At 49.7% G+C, this 21,322-nt stretch overlaps 1 protein-coding gene across 1 annotated transcript in view; it reads right to left on the bottom strand.

Annotated features, from left to right (window-relative positions):
- The window catches only part of cds1 (CDP-diacylglycerol synthase (phosphatidate cytidylyltransferase) 1), a 46,885-nt gene that overhangs the window by 10,465 nt on the left and 15,098 nt on the right, over nt 1-21,322 (bottom strand). The window contains exons 3-5 of the mRNA XM_079576545.1: nt 14,219-14,315; nt 14,051-14,148; nt 12,468-12,607 (exon numbers count right to left, since the gene is read on the bottom strand). Of these exons, the coding sequence (XP_079432671.1) occupies nt 12,468-12,607; nt 14,051-14,148; nt 14,219-14,315 (335 nt within the window). The remainder of the gene's footprint in view (nt 1-12,467; nt 12,608-14,050; nt 14,149-14,218; nt 14,316-21,322) is intronic.

Here is a 21,322-nt window from a genome sequence, read left to right as displayed (position 1 = left end):
TGGAAAAACGCCGGCCTGTTCCTTTAAAGGTCCTATATCCTGCAAAATCGACTTTTTGGAGCTTTTAGCCATGTTGTTCTGCTATTTCCTTATCAAAAACACCCCCAGAGTGGTTTGTGGCTTCATTCACGCAGCTCTCAGTAATCCTCCTGAATCCTGCTCTCTGAGGCTCCGCCCTCCTGCTCTCTGAGGCTCCGCCCTCTCCTGGTGAACGACTGACCTGCTCAGTAGCTTGTGTGTTAGCATATTAGCTTGTGTGTTAGCATATTAGCTTGTGTGTTAGCATATTAGGTTGTGTGTTAGCATATTAGGTTGTGTGTGTTAGCATATTAGCATGTGTGTTAGCATATTAGCTTGTGTGTTAGCCATTTATGAAGCTGTGTTGCAGATGTCAACTCCGTAAAACTGCATCGTGAAGTAACTTCACTTATTGCTGTTTATTTATATTACGGTAAAGTATGTGCAGAGAGAGGGGGCGGAGTTAACTGAATCGAAGCGTTTTGTCTTCCGGGTTTGAAAAATACCTCCAGAAAACACTTATATTTATCACAGACATGAGTGCTCCATAATGGTAGAGGTACAATATATCATATACATGCCTATACTTAACTTTGGAATGGCTAAAATAGCAGGATATAGATCCTTTAACGATACCAGTACTTTAGCGATACCAGTACTTTAACGATACCAGTACTTTAACGATCCCGATACTTGTCCTGAATTGTTTCTAATATAGAAGCAGTTTTGTATTTATTGTATTTATTCCTTTTCTTTTCTTTGACGCTGTGTCATTTATTTGAGGCGAAACAACCAAGAAAAAACATTTTAAGGTTTGTCTTATTTTTTTCCCGATATAAAAAAAATCTAATCTTGCTTAATCTTGTTTTTTTTATGACCCACAGCATCGGAACATAAATATAAATATAAATATTTTATATTTCACTTCAGTTTCTTCGCCTAAAGCCTGGTTTGTTTTAACATGATCTGAGGAAACACAAAGTTTAACATTTTTCATCCTAAATCATTAGATACACATTAATACACATGTACATGTACATACACATGTACATATACATGTACATACATAAACATTACATATATCCACATTAAAACATGAAAGACCTTCTCAGTAAATAAATAGAGATCGACCGATATATATCGGCCGATCTAATGCCGATAAAAAGCCGATATCTGATATTTCTGTTTGCATTGGAAAGATGGAAAGAGTTCAGTCAGAGCCTTGACCTCTGAACCCCCAGCTTTACCCAAATCTGAAAGCTTCAGTGTGGTGTATTTACATGCATGAGACCCAAACAAATGAACCAATAAATACATGACTGCAGTTCACAGCCTGTAGGCCACAGGAACGCCTCATTTGAAAGCTAAGAACTACAAAACTCATCTAAGCTTCTTCCTCATTATTATTGTCACGGTTTGGTCATTTTCGTGGCTTTTTGTAAAGTTTTTCCAACATTTCTGATGAAAAATATGACCAAAAATATGAGGAAAGAGCTCAGGCCTTAGCTTTCAAATGACCTGTCGGCTGTAAACCCCAGTCCAGAAGCTTTTAGATTTGGGTAAAGCTGCACTTGAGAAAATGCAGTTGGTTAAGGCGGGGGTTTAGAGGTTAAAAAAAGTCCTGCCACAACTTCCTAAACATCTGGTGAAAACCGGTCACGAGTTTAACCTCCATTTGACGGATTAGAAGCTTCACTCAGGATTTTATCAGACGTGAAAATCAGCTTCAGCTAAACTGAGGTCTGTGTTAAAGAACAGAGAGTTCAGGACTCAGAGAACCTGACCTCACTCCAGACTCTGCTGACCTCACCTGCAGCTACAGGAGGGTGTGACCTCACCTGCAGCTACAGGAGGGTGTGTGACCTCACCTGTAGGTACAGGAGGGTGTGTGACCTCACCTGCAGCTACAGGAGGGTGTGTGACCTCACCTGCAGCTACAGGAGGGTGTGGCCTCACCTGCAGCTACAGGAGGGTGTGGCCTCACCTGCAGCTACAGGAGGGTGTGTGACCTCACCTGCAGGTACAGGAGGGTGTGTGACCTCACCTGCAGCTACAGGAGGGTGTGTGACCTCACCTGCAGGTACAGGAGGGTGTGACCTCACCTGCAGCTACAGGAGGGTGTGTGACCTCACCTGCAGGTACAGGAGGGTGTGACCTCACCTGCAGCTACAGGAGGGTGTGTGACCTCACCTGCAGGTACAGGAGGGGGTGTGACCTCACCTGCAGGTACAGGAGGGTGTGACCTCACCTGCAGGTACAGGAGGGTGTGTGGCCTCACCTGCAGCTACAGGAGGGTGTGTGACCTCACCTGCAGCTACAGACTGAGCCTCACCTGCAGCTACAGGAGGGTGTGACCTCACCTGCAGGTACAGGAGGGGGTGTGACCTCACCTGCAGGTACAGGAGGGTGTGACCTCACCTGCAGGTACAGGAGGGTGTGACCTCACCTGCAGGTACAGGAGGGTGTGACCTCACCTGCAGGTACAGGAGGGTGTGTGACCTCACCTGCAGGTACAGGAGGGTGTGTGACCTCACCTGCAGGTACAGGAGGGTGTGACCTCACCTGCAGCTACAGACTGAGCCTCACCTGCAGCTACAGGAGGGTGTGACCTCACCTGCAGGTACAGGAGGGTGTGACCTCACCTGCAGGTACAGGAGGGTGTGTGACCTCACCTGCAGGTACAGGAGGGTGTGACCTCACCTGCAGCTACAGACTGAGCCTCACCTGCAGCTACAGGAGGGTGTGACCTCACCTGCAGGTACAGGAGGGTGTGTGACCTCACCTGCAGGTACAGGAGGGTGTGACCTCACCTGCAGGTACAGGAGGGTGTGTGACCTCACCTGCAGCTACAGACTGAGCCTCACCTGCAGCTACAGGAGGGTGTGACCTCACCTGCAGGTACAGGAGGGGGTGTGACCTCACCTGCAGGTACAGGAGGGTGTGACCTCACCTGCAGGTACAGGAGGGTGTGACCTCACCTGCAGCTACAGGAGGGTGTGTGACCTCACCTGCAGGTACAGGAGGGGGTGTGACCTCACCTGCAGGTACAGGAGGGTGTGACCTCACCTGCAGGTACAGGAGGGTGTGTGGCCTCACCTGCAGCTACAGGAGGGTGTGTGACCTCACCTGCAGGTACAGGAGGGTGTGACCTCACCTGCAGGTACAGGAGGGTGTGTGGCCTCACCTGCAGCTACAGGAGGGTGTGTGACCTCACCTGCAGCTACAGGAGGGTGTGACCTCACCTGCAGGTACAGGAGGGTGTGACCTCACCTGCAGCTACAGGAGGGTGTGTGACCTCACCTGCAGGTACAGGAGGGGGTGTGACCTCACCTGCAGGTACAGGAGGGTGTGACCTCACCTGCAGGTACAGGAGGGTGTGACCTCACCTGCAGGTACAGGAGGGTGTGTGACCTCACCTGTAGCTACAGGAGGGTGTGACCTCACCTGCAGGTACAGGAGGGTGTGTGACCTCACCTGCAGCTACAGGAGGGTGTGTGACCTCACCTGCAGGTACAGGAGGGTGTGACCTCACCTGCAGGTACAGGAGGGTGTGTGACCTCACCTGCAGCTACAGGAGGGTGTGTGACCTCACCTGCAGCTACAGGAGGGTGTGTGACCTCACCTGCAGGTACAGGAGGGTGTGACCTCACCTGCAGGTACAGGAGGGTGTGACCTCACCTGCAGGTACAGGAGGGTGTGTGACCTCACCTGCAGGTACAGGAGGGTGTGTGACCTCACCTGCAGCTACAGGAGGGTGTGTGACCTCACCTGCAGCTACAGGAGGGTGTGACCTCACCTGCAGGTACAGGAGGGTGTGACCTCACCTGCAGGTACAGGAGGGTGTGTGACCTCACCTGTAGGTACAGGAGGGTGTGACCTCACCTGCAGGTACAGGAGGGTGTGTGGCCTCACCTGCAGGTACAGGAGGGTGTGTGACCTCACCTGCAGCTACAGGAGGATGTGTGACCTCACCTGTAGGTACAGGAGGGTGTGTGACCTCACCTGTAGCTACAGGAGGATGTGTGACCTCACCTGTAGGTACAGGAGGGTGTGTGACCTCACCTGCAGGTACAGGAGGGTGTGTGGCCTCACCTGCAGGTACAGGAGGGTGTGTGACCTCACCTGCAGCTACAGGAGGGTGTGGCCTCACCTGCAGCTACAGGAGGGTGTGTGACCTCACCTGCAGGTACAGGAGGGTGTGTGACCTCACCTGCAGGTACAGGAGGGTGTGTGACCTCACCTGCAGCTACAGGAGGGTGTGACCTCACCTGCAGCTACAGGAGGGTGTGTGACCTCACCTGCAGCTACAGGAGGGTGTGACCTCACCTGCAGCTACAGGAGGGTGTGACCTCACCTGCAGGTACAGGAGGGTGTGACCTCACCTGCAGGTACAGGAGGGTGTGACCTCACCTGCAGGTACAGGAGGGTGTGACCTCACCTGCAGCTACAGGAGGGTGTGACCTCACCTGCAGCTACAGGAGGGTGTGACCTCACCTGCAGCTACAGGAGGGTGTGACCTCACCTGCAGGTACAGGAGTGTGTGTGACCTCACCTGCAGGTACAGGAGGGTGTGACCTCACCTGCAGCTACAGGAGGGTGTGTGACCTCACCTGCAGGTACAGGAGGGTGTGTGACCTCACCTGCAGCTACAGGAGGGTGTGTGACCTCACCTGCAGGTACAGGAGGGTGTGTGACCTCACCTGCAGCTACAGGAGGGTGTGACCTCACCTGCAGGTACAGGAGGGTGTGTGACCTCACCTGCAGGTACAGGAGGGTGTGACCTCACCTGCAGCTACAGGAGGGTGTGACCTCACCTGCAGGTACAGGAGGGTGTGTGACCTCACCTGCAGCTACAGGAGGGTGTGACCTCACCTGCAGGTACAGGAGGGTGTGACCTCACCTGCAGCTACAGGAGGGTGTGGCCTCACCTGCAGGTACAGGAGGGTGTGTGACCTCACCTGCAGCTACAGGAGGGTGTGACCTCACCTGCAGGTACAGGAGGGTGTGTGACCTCACCTGCAGCTACAGGAGGGTGTGTGACCTCACCTGCAGGTACAGGAGGGTGTGACCTCACCTGTAGGTACAGGAGGGTGTGTGACCTCACCTGTAGCTACAGGAGGGTGTGTGACCTCACCTGCAGGTACAGGAGGGTGTGTGACCTCACCTGCAGGTACAGGAGGGTGTGTGACCTCACCTGCAGCTACAGGAGGGTGTGACCTCACCTGCAGCTACAGGAGGGTGTGACCTCACCTGTAGGTACAGGAGGGTGTGTGACCTCACCTGTAGCTACAGGAGGGTGTGTGACCTCACCTGCAGGTACAGGAGGGTGTGACCTCACCTGCAGCTACAGGAGGGTGTGTGACCTCACCTGCAGGTACAGGAGGGTGTGACCTCACCTGCAGCTACAGGAGGGTGTGTGACCTCACCTGCAGGTACAGACTGAGCCTCACCTGCAGGTACAGGAGGGTGTGTGACCTCACCTGCAGGTACAGGAGGGTGTGTGACCTCACCTGCAGCTACAGGAGGGTGTGTGACCTCACCTGCAGGTACAGGAGGGTGTGACCTCACCTGCAGGTACAGGAGGGTGTGACCTCACCTGCAGGTACAGGAGGGTGTGTGACCTCACCTGCAGCTACAGGAGGGTGTGTGACCTCACCTGCAGGTACAGGAGGGTGTGACCTCACCTGCAGGTACAGGAGGGTGTGTGACCTCACCTGCAGGTACAGGAGGGTGTGTGACCTCACCTGTAGGTACAGGAGGGTGTGTGACCTCACCTGCAGCTACAGGAGGGTGTGTGACCTCACCTGTAGCTACAGGAGGATGTGTGACCTCACCTGCAGGTACAGGAGGGTGTGTGACCTCACCTGCAGGTACAGGAGGGTGTGACCTCACCTGCAGCTACAGGAGGATGTGTGACCTCACCTGCAGGTACAGGAGGGTGTGACCTCACCTGCAGGTACAGGAGGGTGTGACCTCACCTGCAGATACAGGAGGGTGTGACCTCACCTGCAGGTACAGGAGGGTGTGTGACCTCACCTGTAGGTACAGGAGGGTGTGTGACCTCACCTGCAGGTACAGACTGAGCCTCACCTGCAGGTACAGGAGGGTGTGTGACCTCACCTGCAGATACAGGAGGGTGTGTGACCTCACCTGCAGGTACAGGAGGGTGTGACCTCACCTGCAGGTACAGGAGGGTGTGTGACCTCACCTGCAGGTACAGGAGGGTGTGACCTCACCTGCAGGTACAGGAGGGTGTGACCTCACCTGCAGGTACAGGAGGGTGTGTGACCTCACCTGCAGGTACAGGAGGGTGTGACCTCACCTGCAGGTACAGGAGGGTGTGACCTCACCTGCAGGTACAGGAGGGTGTGACCTCACCTGCAGCTACAGGAGGGTGTGACCTCACCTGCAGGTACAGGAGGGTGTGACCTCACCTGCAGCTACAGGAGGGTGTGACCTCACCTGCAGCTACAGGAGGGTGTGTGTGACCTCACCTGCAGCTACAGGAGGGTGTGACCTCACCTGCAGGTACAGGAGGGTGTGACCTCACCTGCAGGTACAGGAGGGTGTGTGACCTCACCTGCAGGTACAGGAGGGTGTGACCTCACCTGCAGGTACAGGAGGGTGTGACCTCACCTGCAGCTACAGGAGGGTGTGACCTCACCTGCAGGTACAGGAGGGTGTGACCTCACCTGCAGGTACAGGAGGGGGTGTGACCTCACCTGCAGGTACAGGAGGGTGTGACCTCACCTGCAGCTACAGGAGGGTGTGTGACCTCACCTGCAGGTACAGGAGGGTGTGTGACCTCACCTGCAGGTACAGGAGGGTGTGTGACCTCACCTGTAGGTACAGGAGGGTGTGTGACCTCACCTGTAGGTACAGGAGGGTGTGTGACCTCACCTGCAGCTACAGGAGGGTGTGACCTCACCTGCAGGTACAGGAGGGTGTGACCTCACCTGCAGGTACAGGAGGGTGTGACCTCACCTGCAGGTACAGGAGGGTGTGTGACCTCACCTGCAGGTACAGGAGGGTGTGTGACCTCACCTGCAGGTACAGGAGGGTGTGTGACCTCACCTGCAGGTACAGGAGGGTGTGTGACCTCACCTGTAGGTACAGGAGGGTGTGTGACCTCACCTGCAGGTACAGGAGGGTGTGACCTCACCTGCAGGTACAGGAGGGTGTGTGACCTCACCTGCAGGTACAGGAGGGTGTGTGACCTCACCTGCAGGTACAGGAGGGTGTGACCTCACCTGCAGGTACAGGAGGGTGTGTGACCTCACCTGTAGGTACAGGAGGGTGTGACCTCACCTGCAGGTACAGGAGGGTGTGACCTCACCTGCAGGTACAGGAGGGTGTGACCTCACCTGCAGCTACAGGAGGGTGTGTGACCTCACCTGCAGGTACAGGAGGGTGTGTGACCTCACCTGCAGGTACAGGAGGGTGTGTGACCTCACCTGTAGGTACAGGAGGGTGTGTGACCTCACCTGTAGGTACAGGAGGGTGTGTGACCTCACCTGCAGGTACAGGAGGGTGTGTGACCTCACCTGCAGGTACAGGAGGGTGTGTGACCTCACCTGTAGGTACAGGAGGGTGTGTGACCTCACCTGCAGGTACAGGAGGGTGTGTGACCTCACCTGTAGGTACAGGAGGGTGTGTGACCTCACCTGCAGCTACAGGAGGGTGTGACCTCACCTGCAGGTACAGGAGGGTGTGACCTCACCTGCAGGTACAGGAGGGTGTGACCTCACCTGCAGGTACAGGAGGGTGTGTGACCTCACCTGCAGGTACAGGAGGGTGTGACCTCACCTGCAGGTACAGGAGGGTGTGACCTCACCTGCAGGTACAGGAGGGTGTGTGACCTCACCTGCAGGTACAGGAGGGTGTGACCTCACCTGCAGCTACAGGAGGGTGTGACCTCACCTGCAGCTACAGGAGGGTGTGACCTCACCTGCAGCTACAGGAGGGTGTGTGACCTCACCTGCAGGTACAGGAGGGTGTGTGACCTCACCTGCAGGTACAGGAGGGTGTGTGACCTCACCTGCAGGTACAGGAGGGTGTGTGACCTCACCTGCAGCTACAGGAGGGTGTGTGACCTCACCTGCAGGTACAGGAGGGTGTGTGACCTCACCTGCAGCTACAGGAGGGTGTGACCTCACCTGCAGCTACAGGAGGGTGTGACCTCACCTGCAGCTACAGGAGGGTGTGACCTCACCTGCAGGTACAGGAGGGTGTGACCTCACCTGCAGCTACAGGAGGGTGTGACCTCACCTGCCAGGTACAGGAGGGTGTGACCTCACCTGCAGCTACAGGAGGGTGTGACCTCACCTGCAGCTACAGGAGGGTGTGTGACCTCACCTGCAGCTACAGGAGGGTGTGACCTCACCTGCAGCTACAGGAGGGTGTGTGACCTCACCTGCAGGTACAGGAGGGTGTGTGACCTCACCTGCAGCTACAGGAGGGTGTGTGACCTCACCTGCAGCTACAGGAGGGTGTGTGACCTCACCTGCAGCTACAGGAGGGTGTGACCTCACCTGCAGCTACAGGAGGGTGTGTGACCTCACCTGCAGCTACAGGAGGGTGTGACCTCACCTGCAGCTACAGGAGGGTGTGACCTCACCTGCAGGTACAGGAGGGTGTGTGACCTCACCTGCAGGTACAGGAGGGTGTGTGACCTCACCTGCAGCTACAGGAGGGTGTGACCTCACCTGCAGGTACAGGAGGGTGTGACCTCACCTGCAGCTACAGGAGGGTGTGTGACCTCACCTGCAGGTACAGGAGGGTGTGACCTCACCTGCAGGTACAGGAGGGTGTGACCTCACCTGTAGCTACAGGAGGGTGTGTGACCTCACCTGCAGCTACAGGAGGGTGTGTGACCTCACCTGCAGGTACAGGAGGGTGTGACCTCACCTGCAGCTACAGGAGGGTGTGACCTCACCTGCAGGTACAGGAGGGTGTGACCTCACCTGCAGGTACAGGAGGGTGTGACCTCACCTGCAGCTACAGGAGGGTGTGACCTCACCTGCAGCTACAGGAGGGTGTGACCTCACCTGCAGGTACAGGAGGGTGTGTGACCTCACCTGCAGGTACAGGAGGGTGTGGCCTCACCTGTAGGTACAGGAGGGTGTGTGACCTCACCTGTAGCTACAGGAGGGTGTGACCTCACCTGCAGCTACAGGAGGGTGTGGCCTCACCTGCAGGTACAGGAGGGTGTGGCCTCACCTGTAGGTACAGGAGGGTGTGTGACCTCACCTGCAGCTACAGGAGGGTGTGACCTCACCTGCAGGTACAGGAGGGTGTGTGACCTCACCTGCAGCTACAGGAGGGTGTGTGACCTCACCTGCAGGTACAGGAGGGTGTGACCTCACCTGCAGGTACAGGAGGGTGTGACCTCACCTGCAGCTACAGGAGGGTGTGTGACCTCACCTGTAGCTACAGGAGGGTGTGACCTCACCTGCAGCTACAGGAGGGTGTGACCTCACCTGCAGCTACAGGAGGGTGTGACCTCACCTGCAGGTACAGGAGGGTGTGGCCTCACCTGCAGGTACAGGAGGGTGTGACCTCACCTGCAGCTACAGGAGGGTGTGACCTCACCTGCAGCTACAGGAGGGTGTGACCTCACCTGCAGCTACAGGAGGGTGTGTGACCTCACCTGCAGGTACAGGAGGGTGTGTGACCTCACCTGCAGGTACAGGAGGGTGTGTGACCTCACCTGCAGATACAGGAGGGTGTGTGACCTCACCTGCAGATACAGGAGGGTGTGTGACCTCACCTGTAGCTACAGGAGGGTGTGACCTCACCTGCAGCTACAGGAGGGTGTGTGACCTCACCTGCAGGTACAGGAGGGTGTGACCTCACCTGCAGCTACAGGAGGGTGTGTGACCTCACCTGTAGCTACAGGAGGGTGTGACCTCACCTGCAGCTACAGGAGGGTGTGACCTCACCTGCAGGTACAGGAGGGTGTGGCCTCACCTGCAGGTACAGGAGGGTGTGACCTCACCTGCAGCTACAGGAGGGTGTGACCTCACCTGCAGCTACAGGAGGGTGTGACCTCACCTGCAGCTACAGGAGGGTGTGTGACCTCACCTGCAGGTACAGGAGGGTGTGTGACCTCACCTGCAGGTACAGGAGGGTGTGTGACCTCACCTGCAGATACAGGAGGGTGTGTGACCTCACCTGCAGATACAGGAGGGTGTGTGACCTCACCTGCAGCTACAGGAGGGTGTGTGACCTCACCTGCAGGTACAGGAGGGTGTGACCTCACCTGCAGCTACAGGAGGGTGTGTGACCTCACCTGCAGGTACAGGAGGGTGTGTGACCTCACCTGTAGCTACAGGAGGGTGTGACCTCACCTGCAGGTACAGGAGGGTGTGACCTCACCTGCAGGTACAGGAGGGTGTGACCTCACCTGCAGGTACAGGAGGGTGTGACCTCACCTGCAGATACAGGAGGGTGTGACCTCACCTGCAGATACAGGAGGGTGTGTGACCTCACCTGCAGGTACAGGAGGGTGTGACCTCACCTGCAGCTACAGGAGGGTGTGACCTCACCTGCAGGTACAGGAGGGTGTGTGACCTCACCTGCAGCTACAGGAGGGTGTGACCTCACCTGCAGGTACAGGAGGGTGTGTGACCTCACCTGTAGCTACAGGAGGGTGTGTGACCTCACCTGCAGGTACAGGAGGGTGTGACCTCACCTGCAGATACAGGAGGGTGTGTGACCTCACCTGTAGCTACAGGAGGGTGTGTGACCTCACCTGTAGCTACAGGAGGGTGTGTGACCTCACCTGCAGATACAGGAGGGTGTGACCTCACCTGCAGATACAGGCGGGTGTGACCTCACCTGTAGGTACAGGAGGGTGTGTGACCTCACCTGCAGCTACAGGAGGGTGTGACCTCACCTGTAGCTACAGGAGGGTGTGACCTCACCTGCAGGTACAGGAGGGTGTGACCTCACCTGCAGGTACAGGAGGGTGTGACCTCACCTGCAGATACAGGCGGGTGTGACCTCACCTGCAGGTACAGGAGGGTGTGTGACCTCACCTGCAGGTACAGGAGGGTGTGACCTCACCTGCAGCTACAGGAGGGTGTGACCTCACCTGCAGGTACAGGAGGGTGTGTGACCTCACCTGCAGGTACAGGAGGGTGTGTGACCTCACCTGCAGGTACAGGAGGGTGTGACCTCACCTGCAGGTACAGGAGGGTGTGACCTCACCTGCAGGTACAGGAGGGTGTGTGACCTCACCTGCAGGTACAGGAGGGTGTGTGACCTCACCTGCAGGTACAGGAGGGTGTGTGACCTCACCTGCAGCTACAGGAGGGTGTGACCTCACCTGCAGCTACAGGAGGGGGTGTGACCTCACCTGCAGGTACAGGAGGGTGTGACCTCACCTGCAGGTACAGGAGGGTGTGACCTCACCTGTAGCTACAGGAGGGTGTGTGACCTCACCTGCAGGTACAGGAGGGTGTGTGACCTCACCTGTAGCTACAGGAGGGGGTGTGACCTCACCTGCAGGTACAGGAGGGTGTGTGACCTCACCTGTAGCTACAGGAGGGTGTGTGACCTCACCTGTAGCTACAGGAGGGTGTGACCTCACCTGCAGCTACAGGAGGGTGTGACCTCACCTGCAGGTACAGGAGTGTGTGACCTCACCTGCAGGTACAGGAGGGGGTGTGACCTCACCTGCAGGTACAGGAGGGTGTGACCTCACCTGCAGGTACAGGAGGGTGTGTGACCTCACCTGCAGGTACAGGAGGGTGTGTGACCTCACCTGCAGCTACAGGAGGGTGTGACCTCACCTGCAGCTACAGGAGGGTGTGACCTCACCTGCAGGTACAGGAGGGTGTGACCTCACCTGCAGGTACAGGAGGGTGTGACCTCACCTGCAGCTACAGGAGGGTGTGACCTCACCTGCAGCTACAGGAGGGTGTGACCTCACCTGCAGGTACAGACTGAGCCTCACCTGCAGGTACAGGAGGGTGTGTGACCTCACCTGCAGCTACAGGAGGGTGTGACCTCACCTGCAGCTACAGGAGGGTGTGACCTCACCTGCAGCTACAGGAGGGTGTGACCTCACCTGCAGGTACAGGAGGGTGTGTGACCTCACCTGCAGGTACAGGAGGGTGTGTGACCTCACCTGCAGCTACAGGAGGGTGTGTGACCTCACCTGCAGGTACAGACTGAGCCTCACCTGCAGGTACAGGAGGGTGTGTGACCTCACCTGCAGGTACAGGAGGGTGTGACCTCACCTGCAGGTACAGGAGGGTGTGTGACCTCACCTGCAGGTACAGACTGAGCCTCACCTGCAGGTACAGGAGGGTGTGTGACCTCACCTGCAGGTACAGGAGGGTGTGACCTCACCTGCCAGGTACAGGAGGGGGTGTGACCTCACCTGCCAGGTACAGGAGGGTGTGTGACCTCACCTGCCGGTACAGGAGGGGGTGTGACCTCACCTGCCAGGTACAGGGCGAAGGATATGAAGCGGTGATATCGCGACAGGAACTGCAGTGGCTCCTCCCTCTGCACCAGGGCGCCGAAGTAGTCGGCCAGAGTCTCCCCATAGAAGAAGTAGTTCACACAGATCAGGAAGTACCTGCAGAGGAACGAGAGCATCAGAACTTCAGAACACGCATGTGGTATCGGCCCGATACCCGATACTGGTATCGGTGCATCTCTAAATGAAATATCTGTACAATGTTAAAAATCTCATGGATTTCTTGGTTTGTTTCTGGGCTGTGGATGAAGCTGGTTTCACTTCCTGTTTTGGTAAAAACGAGCAGAGAAAAGGGAAGTCCTGAGGCGAACAGTCTGTTCTGTTTCCTCTGGACTCACTGCCATAAACCAGTCATTTATCTAAAAATATCACTCACAACTTAATGAAAATGTTAAATAATGTATGATTAAAAAAGCTAAACGCAGCTAAACTGACAGAACTGCATTGAACTAAAGCATCGTCATCAGCAAGACATAGACCAGGGTTCGGCAACGTCAGGCCCGGGGGCCAAATCCAGCCCTCCAACATAGAACCTGTTGTAGAGTTTAACCTTAGCCAAGCAAATTTTCTCCAGTTCAGCTTTGCCCAAATCTAAAAGCTTCTCGACTGGAGCTCACAGCCTAAAACTGATTTTTGATTGACTTTTTTTTGTCACTTTTTTTTTTTTGCTGCGTGTTTGTTGCTTTTCTTGTTGCATTTTTGTTTTTCAGATTTTTTTTTTTTTGGAGGATTCTTTTTTGAAAGAAGCTTTTTAGATTTGGGGAAGGTCAAATTGGAGAAAATGTGTTCAGTTTAAGGCAGGGGGTGAAGTACTGAAAAAATGTGAGAAATACTGTCAATTACTGTCAACAGAAAACCAAATGAGGTCATGTGTTAGGCTCAGCACTGGCTCTGGTAGAAAGTGGTGCTTTAATTTTGGCTAAAATTGTCAGATTTGGCCCTTAGACTATTTACAATAAAGAAAATCGGCCCGACCCCAAGCAAACTTGCCAACCCCTGACATAGACAATTCATATTTAGTAAAACTATTAATCTGTAATTTGTATCCCGATACAGAGTTCATATCGTGATACTGAGTTCATGTCCTGATGCAGAGTTCATATCACGATACCGAGTTCATATCGCGATACCGAGTTCATATCCCGATACAGAGTTCATATCCCGATACAGAGTTCATATCCCGATGCCGAGTTCATATCCTGATACAGAGTTCATATCGCGATAGAGTTCATATCCCGATACAGAGTTCACATCCTGATGCAGATGAACGCAAGATGCCTCTACAACGAAACTGAGATGAAAACATTATTAAGGGGATTTGCACTGACAAACACCAGCCCTTGTTTGGATAATTAATTACTCTTACTTTGTCTCGCTGTGATGGATTAAAACAAGTTCCAACAGGACATGTTCAAATCAAAGCCTGTCCTCAGATTGACATGAAGGAGACTCAGATTGACTCAGATTGACTCAGATTGACATTAGGAGCTCTGCCTGGAACATAAAGTGTCTCCTGGAGGAGATGAAGCCTCGCTCACTCACCAGCTGAGCGTCCTGAACCAGGGCAGCTCGTAGGAGCGGTACACTCTGTACCCGATGGTGATGATCTCGTGGAAGCACTTGATCTGGATGGTCATGACCTGGGGAGGAGGAGGTGAAAGGTCAGACACCAGGAGAGCCAGAGGAGCAGAGGCGCTGGGACAAACGTACGGTCAGGATCAGCGTGATGGGCCCGAAGTAGATGATGAAGAAGAAGCCGCTGATCATGGCCATGGACAGAACTCCCCGGATCACGTAGTTCTTCCATCTGGAAAACAGCAGAAGCTCGAGTGACTGAGCGAATACACTGGTCTGAAAACGATCATCAGCCTGGCCATGAAAACACACTATCATTAAGTTAAAGAAGCTAAAGTTAAAGACAAGGTTTGACAAGCTGTACATTGTTGTTTGCCTGGGATTCAGTCGTCAAACGTTGAAAATGTATAAAATCATCATTCTTTATTCAGACTCTAGGTCCATAGTATAAAAAGTCCTATATATAGACAAGACTCACATAAACAATACATACAAGATTATAAAAGACCGCTATACCAGTGTTTCCATAAAGGACACTGGTACCAAAGACCTGGGCTTCACCAGAGCCACCACAGAGTTCACAGAGACGTTGAGGCGACAAATGAATTTAAAATACAAAGTTTTAGTGCCTGAAAGCTGTTGACACGAGCCTGGCAGAGCAGCACTGGCACTACTGGACCTAAAAGCATCATTATATGCAACTGTTACGTGGCTTTTTTATATTTCCACCACAGAGGAGCTGTGTACAGAGGTGCCCAGAAACTTCTAAACAGATTCATTTTCACACTGTCAGAGCACATGTGACATTTCCTGACAAGAATATTTGCTTGGGCATAAATTATACGACACTGCTGATTAATATCATCATCGTCACAAAGGCGGTTTGTAATAAAGTGACCCAAGTATTTGTCCTGTTACACACAGCAAGACTTTGCCCAGACAGGTAGAAATGTGGGAAACAGAGGTGCTTATCTCCTTTAGTCCGACAGCACAGCGCTCTTTTTCGCATTGTATATGAAGTCATGTTTGAGTCCATATTCCGAGCGGAGGTCCCCTGACAGCACCTCTGAGGTTCAGCTAGAACATGAACCCATTCAGGAGGTTCATGAAACAAAATACTTGGGCATTCTCTTAGATAAACACCAAAAGTTTCAAAGTCAAGTCACTAACGTCTGCAGGAAAGTGAAATCAAATCTGAACTGTTTTCGTTTTATAAGAAGAGAATGATCACACCACGCGGCTCTATTGTACATGCATGCAATGGTTTTTCACATTTGTCATACTGCATTACAGCAGGTCACAAACATCAGCGTCCACTCTGAAACCAGTCACTTCTCTGTAGAAACAGGCAATCAAGATATTTGACAAGAAACCTTTGAGACGCATCATTGTGATATCATACAAAAGCACAAGCTTTTTACTTTTGAAAACTTTGTAAATTTGAGTATACTGAAATTGACTTTTAAATGTCTGAACCACAGTGTGTCACCTCTGTCCTCTGGCCTCACAGTGAGGGGGGGCTCTCTCAGACCTTCCACCAGAGCCTCAGTTAAAGGGATTGTGTGCTCCCAAAATTTAGAAACTCTTTTGGACAGTCGTGCTTCTCCTTCAGAGGCAACACTGTGGAACTCTCTCCCTACGGCTCTGAAACTGCAGACCAACGTTACCATCTTTACCAGAGGCTTAAACAGGGGCTCAGATCGGCCCAAAGGTGTTCACATGTGTAGAATGTGCCTTATCTAGTTTAATCATCTGTTTTATTGTAACCGTGTTTAATAATGTGTTTTATTTTTAAATCCTAAAAGCCCCTATGGACAGGTGTTGAAAATGAGCACATGTGCTATAACACTTTAAACAATGCATCTGGTTCGTCCAATGTAATTGCTATGTCCATATTAAAGGGGCTGGAAGCAAGTTCGCCATTTTATACTCACTACTGCCATCTCAGGCCATATGTGTAATTGCACCTTCTATATTAAGCTCGTGCATGACGGCAATTCGGGCCGAAGTGACACATTTTTGAGAGACCGTACAGGATTTAGAGGCAGTTGTGGTGAACAGGTCTGAGTTCATTCTACACATTAGGACATGGAGGAACATGTGGGGGAGGAAAATACTTAATTTTAACATTTTTAAACTCCTTATAGTCCCTTTAAATAAATAAATAAATGAAATGAAACGTTCAGCAGCTGTTGAAAGCCAGCACTACTGGGAGACACAATGGCCAGATCATCATCAAAAATATTCCATAATTGACCTTTAGTAAAACCCCGCCCCAAACGGTCACGGTCCAGTCGTTCCTCATCGCCACCATCGTCGTTCCCCGGAGCTCCACCCACAGGAAGTAGAAAGTAATGTTACAGTCAAAGCTGATAAACCAAACCTCAGCGCCTGCTACAGCCGAGCGAACCCGGTTTACTGTCCGACAAACTGCGTGTTCACTGCAGGGTCTGTCCGGCTCGTCTTAGGTCATACATGAGACGGGACAAAGGTTTAAACCAGATGACGTGTTTTCCTCCCCCCACATGTTCCTCCATGTCCTCATGTCAGACCTGTTCACCACAACGGCCTCTACAATCCTCACCTGTCACTCAAGGTGTTACTTCAGGTCTGAAGCGCCGTCGTGCATGAGCTGAATATAGAAGCTGCAGTTACATGTATGACCTGAGGTGGCAGCAGTGAGTATAAAATGGCCAACTTGCATCTAGCGCCTTTAACCTCTTAACTCCCGCCTGAACCGAGAGCCTTTTCTCCAGTTCAGCTTTACCCAAATCCTGTAGGTCAGTGCAACTCCTCATTAGAAAGCTAAGACCTACAAAACTAAATTGATCTTTTTCCTCACATCATCAGATCACTTTTTTTGTTGGGCAGTCGTCTCATTTTTGTCAAATTTTCGTGACTTTTTTGTCAGTTTTTCGTCAAATTATTCAATTTTTTTTGTCAAATTCTTATCACTTTTTTGTCCATTTTTTGTCACTTTTTCGTCACTTTTTTCTCAGTTTATTGTCAATTTTTTGTAAATTTCTGTCACTTTTTCATCCATTTTTTCTCACTTTTTGGACATTTTCATCCTTGTTTTCGGCTCAGTTTTGTTGCTATTTTCACACCTTTTTTCCAGAAGCTTTTGGATTGGGGTAAAGCTGGAGAAAATGTGCTCGGTTCAGGTGGGAGTTAAGGGGTTAAGTAAAAGTACCTATAATTTGTACAGTCTCAGAGTGAGCCTCCTCACTGCAGAGAGGATCTCTGTCAGCGTCTCGTCACACACGCCGTCCGAGTCCGAGTCCGAGTCCGAGTCTGAGCCTGAGTCCGAGTCCGAGTCTGAGCCTGAGCCTGAGTCTGAGCCTGAGTCTGAGGCTGAGGCCTGAGCGAGTCTGACTCTGTATTTTACGGGACGATATCGCGCTGGTGTTGCATCAAAAAGAGTCACTTCCTGTTCGTTATTATGACTTGTGATAAACTCTTGACAGAACTAGCAAACACTGGCTCAGGGGGCGGAGCTTTTGCTAAAGGTCAGTTCACGCCTACATCCTTTTATAAAAGAAAAAACCCTGGCATGAGGCATGAGTTACACATGAACCAGGCACATTTTCTCCAGTTTGGCTTTACCCAAATCTACAACAGAGCCAGTCAGTCTTGTAGGTCTTAGCTTTCAAACGAGGCGTCACTCTGGCCTGCAGGCTGTGAGCTCCAGTTTAGATTTGGGTAAATGCGCTCGGTTAGAGGCGGGGGGTAAAGAGGTTAGTGACCCGTCGTCATGACAATAACGACCTGCACAGGCCCCGCCCCCTCAGTGTGTGGGGATTATTACAGTGTGAGCTCTTAAGCCTGTGAGCGCAGACTGACCGGACTGCATTCTGACAGGGCCCACACCCACACAGACGCACAATACACACACAATACACACTACACGCAATACACAGCAGGGAGGGGCGATATCGACTATATGACTATCTCAATATTTGCTATTTTTTTCGATAACGATGATGAAGTGATTTTTAAAGGGGGGTATTCTGCAAAATGGACTTTTTCAAGCTTTCCATCCTGTTATTCTGTCACTCCCTCATTAAAAACATGGCTGAAGTGTTGCCTTGGCACATTCACGTATTTCTGAGTAATCTGTAAAAACTCTGATGGCGGCCATTTTAGGGATAGGTTTTTGTCACATTTTTGTTGAATTTTTGTCATTTTTAGTTGATTTTTTGTCACATTTTTGTTGAATTTTAGTCATTTTTAGTTGATTTTTTGTCACATTTTTGTCACATTTTTGTTGAATTTTTGTCATTTTTTTGTTGAATTTTTGTCACATTTTTGTCACATTTTTGTTGAATTTTTGTCATTTTTTTTGTTGAATTTTTGTTGAATTTTTGTCACATTTTTGTCATTTTTTGTTGATTTTTTGTCACATTTTTGTCTTTTTTTTGTTGAATTTTTGTTGAATTTTTGTTGAATTTTTGTCACATTTTTGTTGAATTTTTGTCACATTTTTGTTGAATTTTTTTTTTGATTTTTTGTCATTTTTTGTCATTTTTTTTCTTTTTTTTTTGAATTTTTGTTGAATTTTTGTTGAATTTTTGTCACATTTTTGTCATTTTTTGTAGATTTTTTGTCACATTTTTGTTGAATTTTTTTTAGAATTTTTGTCATTTTTTGTCTTTTTTTTTGTCTTTTTTTTTGTTGAATTTTTGTTGAATTTTTGTTGAATTTTTGACATTTTTTGTTGAATTTTTTGTCACTTTTTTGTTGAATTTTTGGCTGATGGCGGCCATTTTAGGGATAGGTTTGCCTGAGTCCTCCTAGGAACGCCCCCACCTCCTGGAGACGCCTCCGAGCTTTGGTCACCAGCCGAGTAACCAACCACTGCTCCTCAGCAGAACCCCCTCCCCACTGATGCCACAGACAGCGTGTGGAGGGGGCGTGTCTAAAGGCTCAGAGGTTCTTAAAGAGACAGAGGCCTATTTCAAGACATTCACTACAGCCATTTTGAGAGAGACATTTTATACAAGGCAGTTATTCTAATTTACTGCATTTACAGACCAGCAGAAGGTTTGTCATCATTGTAGTGAGATATAGACTGGTGCTATGGGACTGACAAAAGCAGAACACCCCCTCTTTAACCTCTTAACTCCCGCCTGAACCGAGAGGATCTTTTTCCTCACGTCATCAGATCTTTTTTTCCCATCATTTTTTGTTGGGTGTTCAGCTCATTTTTGTAACTTTTTTGTCAATTTTTTTCGTCAATTTGTTATCACATTTTTGTCATATTATTGTCTTTTTTTTGGTCCAATTTTTATCTTTTTTTTGTCACATTTTTATCAATTTTTTGTCATTTTTTTGTCATTTTTTTGTCATTTTTTTGTCATTTTTTGTCACATTTTTATGATTTTTTTGTCACATTTTAATCATTTTTTAGTCGAATTTTTGTCATTTTTTTGTCAATTTTTTGTCATTTTTTGTCACTTTTTATGATTTTTTTTGTCAAATTTTTGTCATTTTTTTGTCAATTTTTATCATTTTTCCATCAATATTTTCTCACTTTTTTGTCACATTTCCATAATTTTTCATTTTTTTTTTTCATTTTCAAGACATTCACTACAGCCATTTTGAGAGAGACATTTTATACAAGGCAGTTATTCTAATTTACTGCATTTACAGACCAACAGAAGGTTTGTCATCATTGTAGTGTGATATAGACTGGTGCTATGGGACTGACAAAAGCAGAACACCCCCTCTTTAAAGCAGAACACCCCCTCTTTAAAGCAGAACACCCCCTCTTTATAATATGCTTCTTAATTAACATGGCTCTAAAAGATCATTGTCCTGGACATTACACATTCTTCTCATTTTTCCCCAACTCTTTCCCGTTTTCGCTATTTCTTTTTCTTGCTTTGACATAGAACAACAGAGCTTATTAACTATGTGCAGGTGCCAATTTTACCATATCCTCCCCCCTCCCAATTTCTTTTCCTTGTTTTCAAACATTTTTTTTTTTTTACTTTTTTCCAATTTTACCAAATTTTGCCAATAGGGGAACAATGGGAGAGTTATCCAGAGTTTTGCTGATTTCAGGAGATATTTTTTCTTTTCTTATATTTGAAGAGTTTCGTGGCGCTAGGCTAATGCTAGGCTAGTGCATGTCTATGGTATCAGCTAGCCTGCATTAAAAACAGTGTGACCCGCTCCACAGAGCACCTGAGGCAAATCACTGATAACACCAGACTAACCATATACATGTCTGATCATTTAAAGTAACTTATATTTGAGCAGCATCAGCTTCGTGGTTGTATAAGCTACACAGCGGTGGAGTGATCTGCTAGAAAATAGTCCCTCAGAATGCGATCATTCATGTGATGCAGGTCAGTTATATTCCAGACATGATTCTATGGACACAGTCATGTATATGGTTAGTCTGGTGTTATCAGTGACTCAGGTGCTCTGTGGAGCGGCTCACACTGTTTTTAATGCAGGCTAGCTGATACCATAGACATGCACTAGCCTTGCATTAGCCTAGCACCACGAAAACTGCATGAATTACAAAATAAATATCTTCAGAAATTTGCCTTTGTCTTGTTTATTTGTGAAGCAGACTTGTATGAATAACTGTATCAGCTTTTCAAAATACACAGTTTAGTGCAGTGGACCATAAAGGTGAGCAGAGTCAGTCAGACAGAGTGATTACTGTCAGGCCCTGAGCTCTGCAGGTCCATTAACCTCTTAACTCCCGCCTGAACCGAGAGGATCTTTTTCCTCACGTCAGATTTTTTTTCCATCATTTTTTTGTTGGGTATTCAACTCATTTCTGTCATTTTTTTGTCACATTTTTGTCACATTTTGTCACATTTTTGTCACATTTTTGTCATTTTTTTGTCACATTTTTGTCACATTTTTTGTCACATTTTTGTCATTTTTTTGTCACATTTTTGTCACATTTTTTGTCACATTTTTGTCATTTTTTTGTCACATTTTTGTCATTTTTTTGTCACATTTTTGTCATTTTTTTTGTCACATTTTTGTCATTTTTTTGTCACATTTTTGTCTCATTTTTGTCATTTTTTTGTCACATTTTTGTCATTTTTTTTGTCACATTTTTGTAATTTTTTGTCACATTTTTGTCACATTTTTGTCATTTTTTTGTCACGTTTTTGTCACATTTTTGTCATTTTTTGTCACTTTTTTGTCACTTTTTTGTCACATTTTTGTCATTTTTTGTCACATTTTTGTCACATTTTTTGTCACATTTTT

This window comes from Gobius niger (assembly GCF_951799975.1).
Source record: "Gobius niger genome assembly, chromosome: 1".
In the NCBI taxonomy this organism is placed as follows: domain Eukaryota; kingdom Metazoa; phylum Chordata; class Actinopteri; order Gobiiformes; family Gobiidae; genus Gobius; species Gobius niger.
Note: the sequence above shows the minus strand (reverse complement) of the source record. Positions and strands in the feature narration are given on the sequence as shown.